The 23059-nt window shown below is 52.4% G+C and overlaps 1 protein-coding gene across 1 annotated transcript in view; it reads right to left on the reverse strand.

Annotated features, from left to right (window-relative positions):
• Nucleotides 1-23059, reverse strand: part of ZSWIM5 (zinc finger SWIM-type containing 5) — a 108002-nt gene that overhangs the window by 10992 nt on the left and 73951 nt on the right. Inside the window, exons 2-7 of the mRNA XM_064516122.1 lie at nt 22633-22989; nt 12991-13139; nt 12324-12474; nt 6008-6187; nt 2545-2721; nt 403-549 (exon numbers count right to left, since the gene is read on the reverse strand). Coding sequence (XP_064372192.1) covers nt 403-549; nt 2545-2721; nt 6008-6187; nt 12324-12474; nt 12991-13139; nt 22633-22989 — 1161 coding nt within the window. The remainder of the gene's footprint in view (nt 1-402; nt 550-2544; nt 2722-6007; nt 6188-12323; nt 12475-12990; nt 13140-22632; nt 22990-23059) is intronic.

Genomic DNA, 23059 nt, shown 5'->3' on the forward strand with positions numbered 1-23059 from the left:
ACTGCAAAGTCGAGGTAGCACACGCAGCCAGTTACTGCAGCTCCTCTGACAAGTGGCTTCTCTTTAACGCAGGTACCACCCGCAGTCACCTGCACAACCCTTACACACAAGCACACGTGGCAACAGTGGGAACACAAACAGCGCTTCTCAAGCAGCCCGGAGACCTCATGTGTTACTGGGCACCTCTCTGTCCTCAACATGTGGGTGCCAACACAGTTTGGCTCAATCACGTCCATCAGTTTGTTCTTCTGGGGTGCGAGCAGTCACCTACAGCACTGCCCACCATAAACCTCTGCTGCTCTGGGGCAGCACCAAGTCCGGGGTGGAGAGGACCTTCTCAAGCGACTGTGACACCACTACCCAGACCCGGGCAGGATCCTTCTGTGATAGCACTGGTCATACCTTTCTTCTGATGCTTATATATTTCCAGCTGCCTTTGCTGCTGCAGTCGCAGGGTGTTGATTATGGCAACAGTCAGTCGGAGAGCTTCCCTGGGATACCCGTGGGAGCGCAGGGCATCCACCCGAGCACAGGCTGTTGGGACGTGCTCTGCAAGGCAAGGTCAAACACAGGCACAGCTGAGGCAGAGAAGCACAGAAACCCCTGGGATGTTACTGATGGGGGAAAGAATTTGACAGCATCCAGTTTCTGAGCATTTTCTTCTGTTATCTTCCCCACGCCCTGTCTAAACTCCTGCTCCCGTTTAAAGTCATTAGACTCTCACTGCTCATGGCAGGGATGCTTCCCAGGAATACTAATGGGACTCCCATCATGGTTAACCTGTGGCAGCCGTTGCAGTACCTAAACCCTGACCTCCGCAAACCTTGTCTAGTCTGCTGGAAGCATTTTCAGTGTGCCACTCCTGTAACACCACAGCTCCAAACACCCTGCCTCTTATCGCTCCTAAGATCTGCCCATTTTACGGTCTCTTTCATTGGTGTTCATCCAACAACCTCTCTCCATCTCCTCCAAGAACTCTCTGCTCTCATTACACAGGAGATATATGGGATAAGGCAGTGTGCCTCCTGCACTGTGCTGGGGGAGCTGGCAGATTTGGGATGACATTTTGAACAGCTTCCTTGATGCCTCCATGGAGCGAGTTCTGCAGAAACTGTCTCTTCTGCAGTTCTCCTACCTGGTGTTTTATTATTAGGAACAGTTGCATGAAACCCCCCCAAGACTCATGGTTGCTTAGAAATTCATCTGCTCCTGCTGCTCGTTGCTCACCTGAAATCACAAGCAACTGTGGAGAGGATTATGACTGACTGAGAAATTAGCAGGAGCAGATGACAAGACATGCCGCATAACAAGCGGCTAAAATCCCATTTTCTTGCAAATGTCCTACCGGGGGTGGGGGGTGGAAGGCAAACACATAAGATCTAAAGTTATGGGAAGGGATAATTTCTATTCCTGGAAGAGATCAGAGAGCTTTGGAAATGCGAACAACCACCTCCGCAAATGGGGTTTCCATGTTCCAAAAGTCACCCACAGGGAACACACGAGAAAGGGGGTTAAGAACAAGCACATCTACAGAAGAGCTTCTTGTTGGTTCCTTCTATTTGCTAAACGGATGAAACATTCAGCTTCTCGCTGAATTCATCATTGAAAGCCGCTGACAAATCACACTCTTCTCCCTGCACTGTGTCCCTGAAAGGGCACCAAGAAAGCAAAAGCAGAAAATCCAAAATCAAAGGCGACTACATCAGAAAAATAATGTCCTCTCCTGCTCTATCTACACTAGCAGAGGACGTACCAGTGGCCTTCACATGAGCCCTTTTCAATCCATCTCCTGGCTTTAATGACAACTTAATGCCATCTGCTCCATAAACCAAGCGTCTTGGTGGCCATAAACTTTCTCTTCCCATTTGGCCAGGTGACTGCAGACCCCGGCTTTCTGAGCAGACTACAGTGCAGTGGTGGGCTTTGACCTTCTCCATGTACGTACAGTCACCTCCCTGGCTGCACAGCACTGGGCTTCACTGGTCCCAGTATGCCCTAAGCTCACACAAGGCTTAATTATACTGTCTGCTAATTGCATTTCAGGGGAGACTAAAGAGTAGGTGAGAGCAAGGAAGAAAAGATCCCAAGGATACAGCTCTGCTCCCCACCAGCTCTCTAGGGACTCTGTTTCTAAGTGCCCAGTCCCTTAGTACAGGGAATACTGGGAGCTCAGCACTAGGGACAGCCAAACACAGGCAGGATAAAAGAGGACACTGTGAGCCTGGCCCAAGCTGCCCAAGGGAAGGCTGGCTTGCACAGACCTCCCTGCCACGGCTGTGTATGTGGGACTTGCTATAGAGATTGTGGCTGGGGCGCGGGTGTGCACCTGCACATCGAGTCTTGCTGCTCGTCCCATTCCTAAGGCTAAGGGCAAGGAGGTGCTTTCAATCTAGGATGCAGAAGCTTACAAACAGGAAGACCACTGGGTTTCTCCATTAGGAGGAAGGACTCAGGGTTGCAGAGCTCCAATGCCTGGGGTGGCTCGCCTGTGCTAGCAACCCTACCCACCCAGGCCGCACAAGGGCCATTGATTTGGACACTTACCTAGCCACAGCGGCTGCCCTTGGGAGTTGAAGAGGAGGCTCTCACCCTCGCGCTGGTAAGAGGGAGACACATAGAAGTCACTGCTAATGATGCGCTGCAAGTGGCTGTCCTGCCAGTGGAGGTCACAGCCCTCGATCGCACGGGTGAACACAGTTCGTCTGGGCCTGGCCAGGGAGTCTGCAAAGAGAAATACGGTCAGTGCCTCTGGAGCAGCAGCGGGACCTTCCTGCAGCCCAGCAATAGAGACAGCTCCTGCATGAGACCGTCTGCAGCCTTCATGTTGAGCTCCAGGATGCTCAAGGTGACGGTGAGGGACGTTAGCTGGGAACGACTCAGCTAGCGCTGCTCCAGGCTTGGAGCACAGGAACAGCTGAGACATGGCAAGTCCTTCCCTCAAGGAGCCTGGAAGCAAGCACAGACCCAGCGCCGGACCCATTCGACTGCTGCTGTTAGCCTTCTGATGGCAATCTGCTGTCACATACAAGGCTGGTACCTCAGGGGAAAAAAAAAAAAATTGCAGCCCTCCAGGGGGAAAGCACAGAGTGCAGACAGCTACTGTGGGCCAGCACTGGGCTTGCAAAGGGACCTGTGCTAGCAAGTCCCACCTGCCTCTGGGCAGTCGGGAACCACCACCTTCCCAGTAAACACTGCAGGGCATGCAAGGGGGCTGGGAAGGGAAGAGACAGCACCATCCTAAACCCCACAGCTCTGCAGCAATCATCTGTCTGTGCCTGTGTTCAGAGCCAGGCTGCTCTGTAACTAAAATGACATTATTCAAAGCTAGCGAGTGCTGCTTTGTTATTATGCAACCCAAAATAACACAGCTTGCTATGTATTAATGGAAGAATAAAAAGGAACAGGCTGCTTCCTACACTCACATCTATCCATGTGGTCCCTCTACCTTAGAAGACAGAGGTGTCTGCTCACACAACCGGGCTGATACTACTGGTAAATCCAACTGGTGCTTATTGCAGTTACTACCTGCTCTCCAATGAATCAGGCAACTGTCTGGTCTGGCTCTTCCGGGCTGAGATTTCTCTTGGGTCACCGTTTTTCTTGGACAGTGCTGTTGGGCAGCAAGAGAGGGTAACTGGCTGCTTGCTTCCTATCCGGGAACGATGGGGCAGAACAAGATTTTCACTCCGGCCGGGCAAATCACACAGGTGGTTTGTGGGGAGGAGAGGGCCTGGCTGTAGCTCCCCTGCTACAGGGGACTATGTGTCCCAGCCACGCTGGAACACGGCAGCAAAAAAAGGCTGCAGAACAGGAAGCCCCAAGCACGGTGCAATGCTCAATGTTAGGTCCTGCAATCTGCGAGACGGCCAAGTTAAATGAATTCAAGAGGGGAAAACAAAAGGCTCTGCTCAAAGCTGAACCAGGGCGGCTGGATAAACACACTCTGGAAACGATGGCAACAAGCAATTAGCCTGAATGCTGCAGGCACCCTGAGGTGGATAGAAATTAAACAGGTGTTCCTATGTACAGAACCAATCCTCCTCGAGCCAGCAGGTTTACTTTAACAGGAAGGATTTCAGGAAACAGCCATTATCCTTCAGTAATAAAAGAAGCTGGCAACAATTTGCAGCACTATTTGCATATTCACAAACACTAACCCTGGGACACCTCCAGGATCAGCTTTGCTTTCAGTCTCTGGCTTGGACGGGCAGGAGCGGAGGGACGGGGGGACGCTCTCGGCATAGGCTGAGCGGCAGCGAGGTGCTTTGGAAAGTCTCCGCGTATCTAAAAACGTGACCTGCTTAGCCCTGGCGACCTGCTCCGAACGCCGGAGCAAACCCTTTGCAGAGCTGGGAGCGCCGGGGGGGAGTCCCAGGCCCGCGCGCGGCCCCGCAGGAGATGGAGCAAGGCCAGGGTGAAATTAAGCCGATCCCCGATGACGTGCATGCGAGGCGGGCAGGCGCAGCGAGCGCGCAGGGCATATGGTCCTGGGCTGAGCTGGAAGGGGCTGGCAGGCCGGCCCCTCTCCCGGGCTGCTGCTGGGGGACCGCGGCGGCCGCAGGGGAGGCCAAGAGCACTAATTACACCCAGAAGAGCGAAGTTTCCTTCGCAGCACGGCTGACTTCCCCCCTCTCTTCTTCCCACTTTGGCTGCACGTAATACACCAAAGACCAATTATAGCAGAGCAGATGGAGGCACTGTAAGAGCAGTAAGTTTCAATTAATGTCTATTTCAGGCAAAAGGAAAGGGAAAAAGTGCTTGAATATAAAGGGATCAAATGCTTTGTCGGGGTTGAGAAAATATTTTAGCACTAATGAACAAACCCACAACTAAGGTGCTTCGTTTGTGCTCTGCACTTGAACTGCTTTTAACAGCCTTGGCTAATGACTTATCTACTGAACTGCTCCAGCTATGATTTGAATAAAAGAACAGTAAGCCAAGCTCAACGGCTAGGAAAGGGGCTCTGCACCACCTCCTATGCCTCACCGCCCCACGACAGCAAAGGCTGCAGAGCTCAGCTCTGCACCGATTCAGGCAGCACTGGCTTTCTGTACAGCTTTTGCATACCTGTTCCTACAGGTCTAAACTTCCTCGAGCTCTCAAGTCACTAAAACGGTCTTTAGAAGTGATTTTATGCTCAAAATGCCAGTAAACTCACCCAAGGTGCAGCACAGAATCAAACGTTTTCATGAGTCTCCAAAATCAGCTCCCATGAAGTGTTTTGCATTGCTCTGTCTCCCAGAGACATCACCCACGGGATGACAAGCGAAATAAGGGAAGCCAACTTGCTCGGCTTGGATGTCCTCGGGGAGAGCAGTGCCCAGAGCCACGTTTGCTTTCTGCACACTCAGCCCCAGCACCGTGCCCTGCTCTGTGCCCGCAGGGGAACAGGGTGACCCAACTGACGCGTCTGGATGCGTTCTCACAGCTTTGTGCCGTGCGGGGGTCTCTTTTCCCTGTGATTTGCTTTGGGGGGGATTTTTTTGAAACACTCAGCACTGGACTAATTCTGCTCCTTACGAAGCCCCGGGTAAACTTCCCGTTGACGTCAGAAGAAGCAGCTCTGAGCCAGTGCTCAGCGTTCGCACACGTCCACGTGCCAGGACTGCGCAGTGCCAATTTTCATCTACGTGACCGAAGTGCTGAGCTTGAACTGCCTTTCTGGTTGCTGCACAGTACTATGGACACACGTGAAATAAGCTTTAAACAGAGCAATCCAGAAGCCCACGGAAAGCAAACTTCTAAAAAACACAACTTGAATCCCATCGAGCCAAAGAATTTGTGATTTAGGGAAGTGAGATTTTCTTGTGGCAAAAACACCATACCTGGACTGCCTTCCACCAAAGCAGCATTTTTACCTTGCTGGGGTCAGGATAGACTAGCTAAAGGAAACATCTGGCATGTACAAGCTAGCAACAGACACGTCAAGCTTCTGGGACAAGTTTTGACCTGGACCCAAACTCTGTGGCCATGGGCTGGATTTCCATTCCCCCCAGCCCACACTCACCTTGGCTGTGGCTGGAGCTCTGCGTAAGCGCGTTGGTGATGTTGGGAAGCTCGTTGCCATAATTGCCATCTTCCAAGGGACACACATCCATCTCGCCCCACTTCCGCAGCTGCCGCAGCCAGCAGGATTTCTCTTCCAGCTTGCAGTGGGGGTTTAACACGACACACACCCACAGCGCCCCTAAACAAAGCGAAGAAATAAAGGACATGCCAAGCCGTACCCGTGTGGCAATGCTCTCCAGCACCACCTGGCCTCTGCATTGCTGCTGCCGTGCTCCTCATGAAAGCCAGGAACATTTTAACAGCATCCATAAACTCATCGCAGCATAATGCACAGACCCAGGAGGGGGATTTAGACAGCTTTTAAATAAAAGTAAAACTCCTCTGTAATGAAGCTAAATTATAATCTCATGAGATGGGGGACAGTGGGGAGGAGGGAGGAAGAGATCGGCTGTGTATGAATTTGTGAGTGCTGTCTGCCAGGACAAATCTAGTGTTTGAACTACACATCAAAGCATGCTTAAAAACACCCTGGCAAGCTGCAGAGTCTGTATCTCCAAAGACTAACCTGATTTTGATCCTACCCACGTTCCAGGCAGTTTAAAGCCCGCTCAGAATGCTATTTCATCTGCCATTGTTCTTCAGGCCATTTGCATTCAACTATTTAAAAAGGAGATTTGGTGTATTTTCTTCCTTTCTTTCCCCCCCCCCCCCTCTTATTTAATCCCCAGTAGCTCCCAGATTGCAGCAGAGGAACCTGGAGTTTGGCTTGATGTCTTGCAGGCGAGAGCCCTCCAAGGGACAAGGCTCCTGCAAGTGGAGGTGTGCATCAGCAGGATGTGCACCTGGACAACCACTGGGCTCATCACAGGACCTCATGTGCCCAACAATTCTGTCCATCACATGAGAGGCAAAACCAGGCCCAGGAGCATCTGTCATCATTAAGATCCGACTAATTCTTTCATCAGAAAGGGCTGACACTGGTGCTGCTAACCAAGCCTAGGTCACTCTCCTGGGTGACCCACTGCTTCGAGCAGGACTGCAGCAGCTCAAATAAGTGCAAACATCATCACCCTGGGCTGCAAGAGGAGCAGGTGGGACAACAGAGATGCAAGTCCTGGCAACTCCTGTCCCCCTCCTCCCCATCACTCTCAGGCTCTGAAACTGCCATGAACTCACTTGTGTTCTCATTTTCTTTGCATTTCATCCCGCAAATGCAGCTGAGAAGAGGACAGCCTCCAAGCACGATGCTGGCCACAGCTGCCTTCCCGGGGCTGCTGCCAAACTGCCCAAATTCCCATTGCTACATTAGAGGACTGAGTGGAAACCTCTCACCCGCAGCAACACATGGTTTGAGCCTCACCACCCTCTCCCAATTCACAGAGCGCAGCTTGCACTCTGCCTGGACACTTGCATGGCTGTTTCAGTCATTAACACAGCACGTAATGCACAAGGGCTGTGCACGCTTTAACTGCGCTGAGCGGCTTTGCTCAGCGGGAGAGACGTCAGGGCATCACAATGCAGATGGTGGCAGCAGTATTGCATCCAGGAAAGGGCACAGGAAAAGCAATTGCAACTACTGGAGATCGGCAAACACGCAGAACAGCCCTTTCTCGGTCCACCTCCACTTGTGTCTCAGAACTGCTGTTCCCACATGCCAGGAAACAGTGGTGAAATTCCACTCTGGTCTGACGAATGAGGCAAATTAAGCCTTCTGATCTGCAATATCAGAGATTATTGCACACACAAGAGAGGAGCTGTCTCATCTAGGGCTCTTGGGACCCCTCTGGCTACACTCAGAGACAACATTCCCAGGTGGATATTTCAAATGCTTCCACGGCCAGCACAGTTTCCAAAAACATTCAATAGCCCTTTGAAAAGTTGCCCTGAAGTCAGTCAAATAGCACAGGACAGGGGGGCAGCAGCCCTCCTCAATGGGCAGGGCTTGGGGTAGGTCCCATCCCTCCCCGAGCAGGGCCACGTCGTTCGCTCCTGCGCCATTATCTCCCCTCTGCAAACAGACGTGCTTTAGAGGGACTGGAATGCGAAGCCAGGCATTTCTCCACTGCTGAAAACTAAATACTTCATATGTTCTGCTAAGTGGCTTAGCAGCAACTACAGAACAGGAACTTAAAGTATGGTAGCATGACAGGCCAGCCTCAGCCACTGCCTAATCACTGAAATGCCCAGGAGTGAAAAGAAACAGAGAGGCATTATTCTGCCCAGAGCCAGCAACGGCAGCGAGCACAGAGTGGGACAACAGCCCCATCTGTGCCACGCTGCGTTCAGAGACGACCAGGGGTGCTGAACAGCCCCCAGATCCCCCTGGCTGCAGAGAAGCTTGCACGGACATGGCATCTTTGGAAAATCAGGCCTCAGCCCTGGAAGTCAGGTCTTCCTTAAGCCCCTGATTCGAGATCCTGTTTGGACAGCCAGGATTTACTGACCATCAGCTGAGTGCTTGCTCGCTGCTCGCCCCAGCCGGGAATAAAACACGCCACGTCCTTGGGCTGGCATAAGCTAAATCCTAGGTCTGGCTCCTTGTATTGAGCAGCCCCGGGGCTCTGGCTGGTTTCGGACACCCCCTCCCCACCGCTGCTCCCATCGGCTGTCACCACCCTCTGCATCCAGTCTGGGGTTTCTGCAGCAAAGAGCAACTTCTAGCAGGTTTGGCTCATGCCTCGGGGAGCACAGGAGAGAGGGGCAATGGGCACGCTCCACTTTCCCCTGCCTCCACTGCAGGCTCAAGTCTTAAACCACCGTGGCAGATTCCTCAGGGCTCATTTTTCAGAGCGGAGAGGCTGACAGTCTGTAACGAGGCTCGATGCTCCAGCTCCGCTGCTTCCAGGAACGTGATGCGCCCACCAGAGTTTTGGCTCCCGCAACCCTGCTATGTTGTGATCCTAGGGATCCTCATGACTTGGCAACCTGCTCTTGGGAGCCCTCCGAGAGCTCAACCACTCCCCTGGGCTCTGCTGTACAAGGGAGGACGTGGTGAGGACAAGGGGAGAGGGATTCACATCCATCTCGGTGGGGAAATGCCACGATAGCTATCTGGGAAATGGAAAAGATGGGTTTTCTGAGCACTTTGGTTAAGTGACATCAGCTGACAACACCGCTGACCCTGTCCACGGGCTGATACGCTGAGCTAGGTCAGACTTCGTGTCTGCTCACATGCTGCAGAAACCTTCATCTGAACTTTCCGACAGCAGAAGGTTAAGTGGGGAACACAACAGCAGATCATGATTAAGCTAAGCCTCTAAACAAAACTGCTTTTTGATTACGGGGCGAGGCGGAGGGAGAGGGGTCACCAAAGCCTCCCAACCCCAGCATCCCTGGCTGTGGGCCCCAGAGAGGACAGGCACTCTGATTCTGCACTGAAGTTTCCAAACCATCAAAGAAATTCTCTCCTTTCCCACAGGGTCGCTTCCCCAGCTTAATCTGCTGAAATTCCCCACTGTAAACAAGTGGCCGAGATAAATAAACCCGTCTCCAGGCAGATTAAGGTCAGGCTAAACTTCAGCTGGTTTTTCGTCTATTTTTCGTAATTAGGCTTTAATCGTAAGTACTAATGCGCCAGGGCAAATACTCCCACGCCACCCAGCTCCCTTCCCAACAGGTCTGTCCTTTGGCTCCCCAGCAGACAGTGCAATAGATGTTCAGTTTGCCGCACATGCACAAACAAATGATGTTGTCCCCCTGCCACTCTTTCTTTTTTTTTAAACTATAAAATCCTGCAAAATCCTTTACATTTTACCCAGTATAAATCCACAATCTTCTTTGAGGCTGATCTTCTTGCAATCCCACACAAGTCTGCGATGCGGTCTTTGTTAAAAATCAATGATTAATTATTAAACATGTGCCCAAAATAATTTTGTCAGGGCTGACTTTCTCTTTCTCCTCACAGTGCCAGGCAGAGGAACGCAGTCTGCACCAGGGCTCCTTGCGGCAGCTGGCGCAGGGCCTCTCTTCTCCCTCCCACCCTCTCCCTTTGGCAGAGCCGCAGCAGTGCTAACGCTGGGCAGCTTTGGCATCTGCAGCCTACAAGCGTTTCGACAACGTGTCTTCGCTGCCCCATGTACGCCAGCTATTGTTATCCACCCAGCAATGTTTTTGGACAAGCTGTCACCTGCACGACTCGCTGCCACAAGGACTTTACAATGCCATACCCGAAAACAGGCATCCTCTTGCTTGTTTAGTTGGTTGCCTTCCCAACCGCACTGAACGCCCCTTGGCCCTGGCAGCAGGAGCAGGACTGTCAGCAGACCTGACCTGTGATGTGCACACCACCACCACCACAAAGGGTTCTCCACACTGTCCGCCACTCTCCACCCTGCTAATATCTGTTACTAGTGAACATTACCAATTCATTGCTGTTCCTGACGCCTCCGTGTTTCCACTCTTCCTTTCAGTGGGATGCTCTGTTCCTAGAGTCAACACTGTTCAAGGCCCAATACACCAAATTCCTGGTGTAAGAGCGGGGGAATATTCTCCGTTCTGAAAACTACCCTGTCTGTGCACATTGCGCCTTGGGGTCACCACTTGGACCATCACCATACTCTTGCAGGGGCTTCTTTTCTGCACGACAGTGCCGAGATCTCCCCGAGCAGCATGCCTACGCCAGGCAAGCCGTTCTCTCTGACGTGTGTTGGCTGGCACCACGTTTCACCTGCTGTCATACCGATCCTGTCTCGTTAGGGCTTGACGTTCCCCAGCCATCCTGCCATCTGCTGATGAGGACGTACTATCACTTCCCCCTGCTTTGCCGAGTGAAACTAAATGCACCAAACAGGTCCTTGCATGGTTAGGCCAGGACTGAAAACTGACCATTTACCCCTGACGTATACTGCAAGGGAGGGAGCACTCTTGGCTTGGATATCTGGTTTGAATTCAGGCCAACTAACTTGTAATTCTGGGCAAACTGCTTCCTGCCTTCAGGCCTGCCTAGACCTCCATATATCCATATTTCACAGATGTGTTTTCTTCCATGTGGAAATTCTGGCTTGGTGGATTGGCCACCTCTCCAGGATTCTTGTGCATCCAGCCATCTAGCTGCAGCATCCTGAAATCCTGGAAATATCTTTTTGGCAAGCAAGCACAGATGAGCTCTCCAGAGCCTGTACGCTGATTTCCATCTAGGGAACCTCGCGCAGAAGTGAGGCATCCTGGCCCTGCCCGGCCCTTTGTCTGCGTTGTTTGGCCAGCTTCTCAAATCTCACGGCTGTGTTTGCATTTGTTCAGCATTTAGGACAAGGGTCTGTGATCTCAGCTGGAGTTTCTACCCGTTACTGTAATACTGCAGTGAGAAGGCTCCGTGGGAGAGCTTCTCCCCTACAACCCACAGTGCTAGAGAGAGTAGGTCAAGGACATTTTGAAAGCCAAAGCAAACTGGCGGCTGATTGTCAGTTATCAAGCACTTCGCAGACAAGACCGCTTACGGCAGTGTGATTTTGTAGCGGGGGTTCTCAAGCTACGTCATAACCCAATTGTTCCAGCCATGCACGGTGCTACCACTCTGGATGGTGATGGCATGTGAATCAATGAATTCCAGGAATTCCTGCCATAAGCACTGCTCCAATGGCTCAGACCAAAGCTCCTTCTACCTGGTATGCCAACTCCCACAGCAGGCAGGGACAGATACTTGAGGAAAACTGTAAGAGCAGGGCAAGTGTGGAGAGATACTTTACCAGGAAACCCATCCACCCTCCCACAACCTTTGGTTGAAGGACTTCTTGAAAGAGAAGCTGTACTTGTGTTTAACAGCCCTTCTTCCCCTATTTTCCTAAGAGATTTTTATAGCAATCTCCTCCACACCAAAGGGCATGCACACACATAGGTCTTCCTTGTACGGATGGGGCTCCACCCCCTGGACCAGCCTCATCCTTCTTCTAGCTTTGCAACATGCCTTTGGCCCCAGCCCCAGACCTGCCCTTACACAGCACCTCCTGCCAGCAGGCTGCAGAACAGCTCACCCACTCACTGTGAAATTGTGGCACAAACCAGATTACTCACCCAAGGTCCCAGATAATCGGGACAGCCCAGGACTGCTGCGTCAACTCCACCACACACCGGAGCAGGCAGAAGCTGGTTAGGCAGGACAAGGCTTAAGAATCTGCCTCTCCCCTTTGGGATCACCATTCCTCTAGGAATGGCACTTCCATGTCCAGGCTACATCCAGCAGCCCCCATGGGTTCACCAGTCCCCTGTGTCCTGGCAAAGGCTTTTGGCTAGCACACCAAACACAAGCTCTGGCCAGCCAGAAGGTTCAACTGAGCAGCACAGGATGTTTGGTCCTTTTCTGGCTCTCTGCAACTTACCCAGCTCATCCCAGAGCTGCCGGCACTTCTCTGTTATGCCTGTTCCCTGCTGCCTCCAGAGGGAGAGCCGAGGATCAGCCATGAACTGTTCCGTTATCAACGTCAGCATCCTGGCCCCGTTGGAGTCCCTCATGCGCAGCATCTCCCGGACCTGGAGGGGGCAGAGCGAAGGTCCTTTGTAAGACAAACCAGGTCCCCTGGAGGGATAATGCTCACACAGAGGCTGTGACCTGGGTGGTCAACATCCAGTGAGTGCCAGCTACATCCTACGCTTCGAAGAGACCCAAGTGGTCAGGAACCTGGAAACAGGGCCCTTGAGCGAAGAAAGAGAGGAGCCTCTCCATGGTCTGGATCAGCTCTGCAGATGGCAGGACTGAAATCCTCCACACCGTGCTGATGGGGAGACAGAGGAAAAGTCCTCCTCTGCACAGGAATCTCTGCCACCCCATTGCGCAGGAGGAAAGGACCGGCCTGGAGAGAGGCTGAGCCAACCCAGGCCTGACCCAGCGGCTGGATTACAACAGCCCACCCAGCAACCGGGCGAGAAGGCACTGGAGCATGGATTCCCAGCTGCAACAGGCATGGCGCCAGGGCAGCAAGCAAGCTGCCAGCGACTTGATGCGCTGAGCAGAGGGCAGCAGAAAGAGAGCAGCCAGCTCCTCCTCACCTTGGCAAACATGGAGTTGAGCTGCTTCCCCGAGCCGTAGTACCCTCCCTGAGATAGGAACAGCTTCACCTGCTCTCGGACCTGCTCTTCATCCAGGTGCCAGCAGTTCTCATCGTCGATACTGGCCCCAGCAGTGGGATCAGGAGCACCTGGGGGAATGGGGAGGGAGGAAAAAGAGGCAATCAAGTTTATAGCAGTGGACCAGCAATAGCAGACAGCAAGAAGAAATGGACCCACCTCTGCTGAGTGTTTATCAGCTCAGGTGAGGGAAACACAGCCAGATTTCCAGGTGTCCAGCTCTAGACACCAGTGTCACACTCTCCTTCCCCAGCAGCTACAGTAGCTGCAGCTGTCGGAGTTAATGAGTTAGTGTCTACAGCCCTGCTCCTTCATCCCACTGAGTCCAGGGGTGACAACAACAAGGGCTATGTTTGCTCAGATTTCATCGCCAGCCCAGGGTCAGCCAGGATAATCATGCCTGATGATGGGGAGGAACACAACAAAAGCCACATCACCTCTCCCTCTGTGCCCCATGTGAAATAAGCCTGAGGAAGAGCATGGTCCTGCATTCCTTCAAAACCCCCGGGGTGAAGGCAAGGCAGCTGTAAAGACCTGCACTCTCTGGCTCCTGAATCGCACACGGGTCTCCTCCTCCTTCTCCACGTCACGATTTTATTTAAGCAAGCCTCCACCGAGCAGCCAGCCCATCCCTGCACAACCTGCGCCGAAAAGCCCCAGTGCCAGAGGACACCTGTTAAACCTAAAGATGCACCATGGTGCTGCTGTCAGTTTGCAATCACCAAAAGAAAAAAAATCCCAATCCCAAACTTTTTTGTGAAAACCCTTCCAATTTTTCAAAGGCAGCTTTGCGAAAGGCACTGATGGATGCTGTGACTTTGCGCAGAACGATTGGCGTCTCTGCGCCCTGCTGCTGAACATCACATAACAGAAACGCAGCCTCTCGGCTCTGCGAAGCAGAAGGACTCTGCAGAAATTCCTCGGTGAAGAGTGGTGATGAGGAGGGACCACGGTGGCACGTGCCACTTGGCTTGAACCTGCTGCTCTCCTCACCTCTCCTCTCAAGCAAGGAGGTCAGCACAGGAACAGCGAGGCACCACACGGACAGCCATGGGAAAGGTGTAGCTGAGATGCCTCCAATTAAATCTTAATGACGTCTTCCCTGCTCGACTGGCATCAGAGCGGGGAGCCAACATCTCTGCTTTCACGACTGCCTGCTGCTGAAACCCTGCTCCTTCGCCCCTGCCATGGCTTTGGGGGGCACAAAGGGCCCCAGTGCTCAGAGGTGCCCAGCACCTCCCAGGAGACACAGAACCAAGGGCCCAAACCTGCTTCATGAAAAGCCAACTGCAGGATGTCTCCTCGGCAGGGCGGCTGTCTCTTCTTGGCTTATAAACGAGAGGACATCAACCCGAGGGGTTTTGCTCTGCTGGCAGAGGCTGAGAATGCTTCTGACCTGATAAGATACAGCTATTTGTATTTAATGTCCTTTACAAAATTCCTTTAATTTCTGCTAACAATCACTGCCCCAGAGCCTTTCCAGCAAGCCCTAGGCACAGTCGTGCCACGCTGAAGGGAGAGGACGATGGTGCTCCTGCTGCAGAATAATTTATAGTCGACAGCACAATGTAATTGGGACAGGATCTAAAGCAGCAGACAGGAAAATCGCAGCCACTGGATGTGCACATGGGCTCTTGCCTGGAGCCCCAAGTTGTGCAGGAGGGAACCAGCAATGCACGTGACCTGCTCCTGCTCCCCCACCGCCGGTGGCCAAGCCCTGCCATCAGCCACGAGGGCTCGCCGGCGCAACGGGGACAGTTCATCCTGTCCACAGCACGTTTCAGCTTTTCCATGCCTCTTCCTTCCCCCCCGCCCAGCCCTGTCCTTATCTCCGCTCCCCCTTGCAGATAAAGGGCAGACGAGCTAGCGATTATCCCGTATCAGGAACCGGTGACTAATCTGTCTACCACGAGCACTTATCCGGCCCCCATCGCTGAAGTATCCGAGATGCTCGCACTCTTCTAATATCCTCCTCCCGCCACCCTGCCCGCCTCTCCCAGCGCTAGCTATCCAGCCTGGCCGTCATCCCAGCTACGTCTGCAGGGTCATCTGGCGGCACCCATAGGGACCGGGAGGACATGGAGCGCTGCAGAGCTCAGTCCATCCTTGGTCCCTCACCAGGGCCATGCATTCGCTGCAGCGAGTCTAAACTAAGGAATTTGCAAGATGCAAAAAAGGGGCATCATTTTTGTAGCTTCCCCAGGCCTACCCTCAGCGCTAGCTGCTCACCAGCAGCGTCAGCAACGGCAAGCACAAACAGAGAGGCAAGGAGCGCACAGCTAAATAAAAATCTCCTCCTACGCAACACATTGAGTACGTTTCACGTTTGGGTTCTGACCACAGCCAAATTAGTAACGCAAATCCCACAACTCCAAATACAATCTAAATGTGCTTGTAAATTTGTTTTGCTCTCATATAAAAGATTCATAGGGAGGGTTGTAATATCAGATTCCTACACATGCAACACAAGCAGGCAGATAATGGGCTACCCAATTACTCTGGGGAGCTGGATAAACATTTAAGAGCAAACAACGGGATTTGTGCGGTGTTTAAATATTAATGGCAGGATTTGTCCACTTCCCATTGCCAATGTTAACACCGTGGCGACTTCACCAGTGGCATGCTGTGACGCAGCCGACGAGCGATTCCATGTCTCTGCTCCAAACGAGCCGGGAACGGCATGTAAAACAGCCCCGAGCCTGCGTAACACGTTTCTCATATAGCAGCATTCCTGATCCAAACAGCCTGTTTCAGATGTGCTTCATCTTTGTCCGGCGGGATTCAGATTTAAGGAAACACCAACACACATCTTGAGTGGAAAGAGTGCTTCACCAGCCCATTTACACTGGCTGTAGAAACAGAGATAAAAATGCAATCAATCACTCAGAGCAGGAGCCCTCCCTCAGCCCGGGCTCTGTGCTTAACTATTCGCCATCCACGAGAGGCTTCTCCAGAGGGGATACAAAGATGGACGAACAAGGACTGGAAAAATCTACAAAGTGAAAAACAAAGCAAACCTGGACACGGAAAACTTAACACCTTGCTCAGAAATCAGCTGCCAGACGCCGAGAAAACCAAGTCCTCTCTTGGAACGGAAAAAAGCACGTTTCCATGGCTGAAGAGGCGGCAAGACCCTCTCTGCACACATGCAGACACGACGTGTCCCAACACCCGCTGCAGGCGCAGAGCAGAAGAGCAAAACTTGGGCGAAAGCTCAAATATTTCCTGGCTGCCCTATGGGAGCCTCACGTGGATCTTCAGAGGCAGGAAGTCCTCTGGCCAACGTGCTCTACAGCCAGACCTGCCACCAGCCGTGGCATGCAAAAAGAAAGGGAAATTACCATTTTTAACTGGGGACTGGTGCTGACACACCAATGGTAAAAGCAACACGTGCCGAAGCAGTCGTTGCCGCCGTTCACCAGGGCCATCTCATGACTGCACGTGGCATTGCTGCAAGCCTCTGGGCTGCGTCTCCAGCATTTGGAAAGAAAACAGAAGTGAACGAAAAGCCACCCAGCTCGGGGAGGGAGTGGGGCGGGGGGAGGATACGGCCAAATAAACAAACAACAGAAAACCTCAAAGAGAAAATAACCAGGCACCAGAAAGGAAATGAACTCTAACGAGAGATAAAAATAGCGGCAAAGCGAGGGGGGGAGGACTCAAGCTCCGCTGAGCCTCCCAAGCCTCCCGTTTCATTTCCAAGCGGAGGCAGATCGGATGGAGCCTCCTGAGGAAGAATGAAGATCCGAAAATATCTGACAGTGATCTAGCAAGCAAAACCGGACCAGCTCCCGGCTGCCAGCCACAGGCACCTCCAAAAACAGGTCTGGTTTTGAAGAACGGGGCCCAACAGTCCAGCCACATGTTGGCACGCGGACACCCAATGCCTGTTGTGGTCCTTGGAGCCAAGCCCCAAACTCCTCTGTAGACTTCTCTGCTCCCCTACCTGGCTCACCACGCGACACCAAGATCAAAGCCAACTCATTCAGGCTTTTAACTCCCCAAACTTCACTTTTCTCCATGTGCTGCCTGCGCGTGCCCAACACTGCCCTTCTCAGCAGGAGCATAGAGGCCAAATTCACTCAGGTCTGCCAAGTGCTTTCACAGGTCTCTTGGTGGGAGCTATGAAAAAGTGGTAAAAGTACGATGCTAATTGTTGCTGTGCATCATGAGGAGACTCCCAGTGCTCTTGGGGCAGAATCCCAGCAAGAGCCCTGTAGAGCCCTTGTACAGCTGGGACCAACATTAAGGGCCCCCCATTGCTTGAAGGCCCTTTGCCAGGAGCAACACACATGCACTCCAGAGGGCATTCAACAGCCCCAGAGGCTCCGCGAGACAGGGGCGAAAGGAGCTGCTGGCAGAGCCTTTCTCTCAAGCACTCAGGTGTATTGTTTTCCCTTAAAGTCATATCAGCTCAGCAACTCACAACACAAATCCTCTGGAGACCTGACCTTCTCCTCCTCCTCCGGGGAAAGGCAGAATTTCAAACAGATTTACCAGTGTCTTGTTCTGCCCTCCAGGCACTGTTGGGGGATGACCTAAGAGTTGAAGACCACCTGAGGACTTCTCAAATGTTAACCACAGTTCAGTGTGACAGGACAAGTGGGAAGATATTTCCTACCCAGCTGACCTAGCAACCGCCTCGCTGCGTACAAGGCAAAGGACAGCAGTAGCCCAGGAACCAGTAGGCTCAAGGTAGTCAAGAATACATTTGGGACAGAAGCAAGATGAGGTATCCTTACAGCATTTGCATTAGATGAACCTGATATTCCCATACCAGCGTCTGAGACGAACCTCATCCTGCACCGTTCCTGAGGCACCACCCTCCGAGATCCTTTGGAGGGTCCTCTCCTCCAAGGCAGCTCCAGAGACCTTCAATGCAGGACCACAGAAGCCACTTGGTGATTCAAGCTGATTCTCTGCAGGATTGTCCCGAATTGCAAGACAGCAGAGGTTTTGTGGCTTTTCTCTCTTTGAGCTCAGAAGAACACACAAAGCCTCTAGACAGGTCAGCTGAGCACCACAGACACTGTGTCATCAACTAGCATTTCCATGGAGCAGACAGACCTCCCTAACCATGTCTCCTGGGCTGAGGTCAGCAGCTCTCCTGCCAGGCCTAAGCACAGCGCTAGAATAGGGTGAGGTACTGAGCTGCAAACAAGGACCACCAAAACCTACTCCTGTCTCCCTGCTCCTCTCTGAAAGAAGCAGGGAGACTTCACCAAGATGACGGGCTCTGAGACATGAAGAGAGAAACAGGTCAAGGCAGAAATGTTTTGGCCCTAGATCACCAGATGCCACACCCAGAGAAAAAAATGTTTTTCATGACCCTTCTAAGTGCCTGTGTCAGAGCCACTGTGTTGGAAAATGCCACTTTTCACAGCTTCAACATTTCCTTGCACCTCCTGGTCCAAGACAGAGCCCTGCAGCAGCCCTTCAGGCCAGCAGGGCACCGCACACAAAGCGCAGCCCCTCTGCAAACTGTTCTTTTCCCACCATACACTCCTGTCTTCAAGCTTCTAATTGAAAATTTTAATGACTGCCGTCTCTGGCCTTGCAATGGTCTCCATCAGCCTCATCTCCTTCCTTGGCCACAGACTGTTTTCCCCCCTCACTAAGAAACAAATGTTTGCCTCCAAAGTCCAGACATCCTAACCAGGCTCAAAGGACGTGTTTGCCTGCAGGGAAACAGCAGCTTTCCTCCTGTACTCCCCTCACTGATCTGGTTTTCCTCTTAAAATAAATTCAAATCATTCACTGCAAGCGTGAACTGAAACATCAGAGGAGATGTGTTACTTCCCGAGTCTGCAGCTGCCTTGGACCCCACATGCTCACTGCTGCAGGATGCTGGCTCCATGCTGCCAGAGCGTGAAAGCCCCTCGTGCTGTCAGAACTCGTGGTGCTTTTTATCACCCTCTCCTCTGGTTTACTTGCTTTTGTCCCTGAAAGCCATCTGCCTGTCTACAATCCAGTTTTAGCACTTTTTCCTAGCCTTGCCCTTCTCAACATCTCCCAGCCCTCTCTGCAATATTCTACCACTCCAAACCAGTTCCTTCTCACTCTCTTTTCCCCTTTCCCACTTCAAAGGGGCATTTTCTTCCCGCGGGTCACTGGCAGTACTGCATGGAAGAAGGCACAGCTGCTACCAAGTCCCACACACACACACAGCAAAACTGCACCTAGTTCTGGGACTTTCCATGGCTGCTGGTGGCCCAGAGCCACTTTCTCTGCTTGCATTTTCTTGGACTCAAGGCCACAGACTGGCACCGCAGCAAACCAACATGAGCCATGGGCTGGTGCTCCAGAAAACCAGGGGGTGCAGGGAATTGGCTTGCTCCAAGGGACACCAGGGAGAGAAGTGGGGAATGGGGGTGGACAGGGTAACACCATGGCCACCGCCAGATGTTCCTGACCCTGTAAGACTTTTTGCTGTTGAACCAAAGCTTTCCTGCTGCAGGCCATGGCTGCTCCCAGCAGCTACCCCAACGAGAAAGGCCAGGAAGCAGCGAGTCACATTTGCCAGTGTAATGACAACCTTGCAGCCTGGCTCCGTGCCGGACGGTCACGCTGACATTTTCCACAAGAGGCAGGAACGTGCTTGGGGAGGGGAAACAGCAGCACCGAAAGCCGCTGTGGTCTCCTCATTCGAGCTGCCACTTCAGACGGAGAGTGTGGAGGAGTTAGACACGTGAGGCACTTTCGCTATGAGCACGCTGCCCTTTGCAGCGATCTACTAGAGCAGAAACGTGACCTACTTAAGCATACAGAGGTCAAGTGGGAAGCAGACAGCCAGGCACACCTAGGCTCTCTGCTCTGATTGAATCCTTAGAGAACAAGCAAGTGCCTTGGCTGCGCTCCGAGACTGCATCATTACTGGATAGTTTGCATTTCCTTCGAGGAAGGCAGCCTGGAAGATCGGCATACGGTGTACGGTGTGCAGCCCCGCGGCTGCCGGCTCCTGCAAGGAGCAAAGATCTAAAGCCCTGATAGAGGCGCCATGCCCCAGGCACCGGTGCGCTCTCAAATGCAGGCAATTGCCTGTAATTTTCTTTGCTGTTCAGCCTCTGCAGAGGGAGAAAGAGCGCCCCTCATCGGAGAGGGGAGCATTATTTTATAAAATGGGCAATCCCACTGCACAGACTGTGAGGGCTCTTCCTGGAGCCAGAGAAACTGCGACACATGCAATTAGAAGGAGCAGCCTTTTTGGTGAGCAGAGGCAGGTGTGGAAGATTCAATGCCTATCTGAAACTAAACAGACCTCCAGAGGAAGTAAAAAAAGAAAGGGTTTCTGGAGAGGCTGCTCTTGTTCTGAGGTGTCATTCTGCTCAGGCACCAGGGCACTGTTGGGTGGCCAAGGTTACCCTCCTACAAGCCACCTTGGCCTCAATCCAGAGGCCAACAAAGGTGCGACCCCAAGGGTCTGAACTAATCAAGACCAAGAAACGTGTGTGTAAGTACATGAAGCTCTATTTAAAGCATACCTAAAAGAAGTCCAAATCCCAGGATCAGAGACCCTCTATGAACATGTGAATTGCAGCCGCAAAGGGCAAGATGCGAGAAAAATTTGGATCTCTTTCAACTCGAGCCTTGGAGGAACTGCCGGATTACTCTTACATTGGCAGCCCCACACAGACGTGGGCTGCAGCCCTTCCCGGGCTCCTTGTCTTGGGTTCATTGCTCAAGTAGCTCTCTGCAGTGTAGTGGCACTGTGGTTGTGCTTTACTGGCAGGATGGAGAGGGCAAAGCTTGCAACGGTGTCAAGGATTGTGAGCCAAAGCCCTGGACAACAGCCCTCTCTGAACCTGAAGGTGGTTGCTCTTGAGCTTTCCTTTCCACAGGGTGAGAAATTTATTAATTTGACATCTTAATGCTGATCTTCTGCATTCTTCTCCAGAATGAGGTCAGGCTAAATTTCTCCTTAGAGAGGACTGAACTTGCTTGTGGGTCTAGCTAGGTGCCAAACGGGTAGTTGCCTTCTCTGGTGGAATAAGACAGCGTTTCTCTGTCAGTTCAAACTCATGCACTGGAGGGCATGAATTTGTGTAAGTCTCAGGGGAGAGAGAATTTTTGCTTTGTTTTTCAAAACCACTTGTAAAAACAAGAGACAGATATTGAACTGGAGCCAACATCTGTATCTTTGTAAGACTCACAATCACCAGTCTTTTGCTGACTCTATAGCAATAAATATTCAGGGCCATAAAAGCTTTTCCTCAATCTGTTTAGGAGAAAGCAGCCTCAAAAAAATGGTTTAAAAGCGATCTTTCCCAATCTAAGTGCCAGTGGATCAGTTCAGGGAGGGAGCAGAGCTCACCAGTGTCTTGCAGATCTAGTACCACAGCTCTTCTTTCTTTCTTAATGCCAAAAAATGAGGAAACCCCCTAAACCGGAAATTTGAGGGCACAACCACACACATAGCAGATGTGGCCCAGTGGAGGAGACAAAAGCCTCTCCCAAGGTGGAAGCAGGAATGATAGGTCGGAGCCGAGGGGAGGGGAAAACGCCTGAGATCTGAGCTGCCATCACCAGCGCGATGAGGTGGACCCCCAGCCTCACCTCTACATGTGGATTCAACCAGTCCAGATCCTATTTTAGGCTGCATATGGGGTTTTTCATCTTCAGAGCACTTAACAGGCATGTGTTAATCCCTGCAACGCCCTTCCGTGACAGATAAGTGTTTATTATCTCCGCTTTACAGGTGGAGGGCCAGGCACGGTGCTGCGCAGTTCATTGCTGGGGGCCAGGGGCAACCTCAGCTCCTTGGGAAGGGGTCACTGCAGCTACTCGGCTCCTCTGAAAGACACAGCCCCAGTGCCCAGCTCAGGCTGCCGAGGGGAGCCCCAGGGCAGCTCCCCAGGTAGGGTGAGCACCTGCCGGGCCAGCAGTCACCTGGAGCAGGGCTGGGATCGGCACTGTCCCCCACAGGGCACCTTCCATGCGAGGAAGTCCAAAGCCCCTTCCAAACACAAAGCCCCATGACACATCGCTGCTGCCTTTGTGCGCTAGGTCAGGACAGCAGCACTCATTTATTATGGGCAAATTAACGCCTGCGGAGATTAAAGTTTTATCTCCCGCGGGCTCAGCTGCATCTGACTTAGCAACGTGCAGGGCTGGGCTGGCACCGTGTCACTGCACGCTGGAGGAGCCACGTCCCTGCTGCGCCCTCCAATCCCTGGCATCCCAGCAGTGAGCCTCCAGAAGAGCCCTCTCTTTTGGGGAGCAAACATGCTTCCTTCCTCTGCCCTCAACTTTTCTGTGCCATTCTGAACTACTCCTTGTGCACCACGAGCCTGCCAGCTCCGTCTTTTCTTGTCTGTTGAAGCCAGCATTTGATGGGTAGAAACACGAGGAAGAACAGAAGGGTGGGATGGTGATGCACGGCCAACACCAGTGTGGTACCAATGCCCATGCTTTAGCTTCAGTTTGACATTGTCACCCCTCTCTAAGCAGTGCTAGACAAACGTGGCAAAATGAAGCCCACAACCACCCCTGTGAAACCACCCCTTGGGGCCCCAGCCCCAAAAAGGGAGTATATTAGTGCCGAGCCACCAAAGAACAAAGAATTACCGTGCACTTGGTTGATTTCCGAGTTGGACGACAGGATCTCATCAGCCAACTTCTGGGCAGTGGGCAGCACCTCGGTGTGGTGTGCCGTGATCAAATACTGAACAAACTTCTGTAGCTGGTCCCTGTTCATCTGGAAAAGGGTCTCTGAGATGGGGAGACGGAGTTTGACCTGGTCCGGTTTGCGGATCCTGTACAGCGAGAGCGCCACGACATGGGCGCAGTAAAAAATGTCCTTGTTCCCACAGCCACATGTCACCGATGTGATCTTGCAGCGGTCGAAGCTGATGGCCACCTTGTAGGTCACCTCTGGCTCTGTGGCAGTCGCAGGCTCCGTGACCGTCCCACTGAGGTGGAAACCTGGATGGGGAAAACAAGAGCAAGGAGACACCACATTAGCTTGGCACTGACCACCACCGCCCACGCAAGC

This window comes from Dromaius novaehollandiae, chromosome 8 (assembly GCF_036370855.1).
Source record: "Dromaius novaehollandiae isolate bDroNov1 chromosome 8, bDroNov1.hap1, whole genome shotgun sequence".
In the NCBI taxonomy this organism is placed as follows: domain Eukaryota; kingdom Metazoa; phylum Chordata; class Aves; order Casuariiformes; family Dromaiidae; genus Dromaius; species Dromaius novaehollandiae.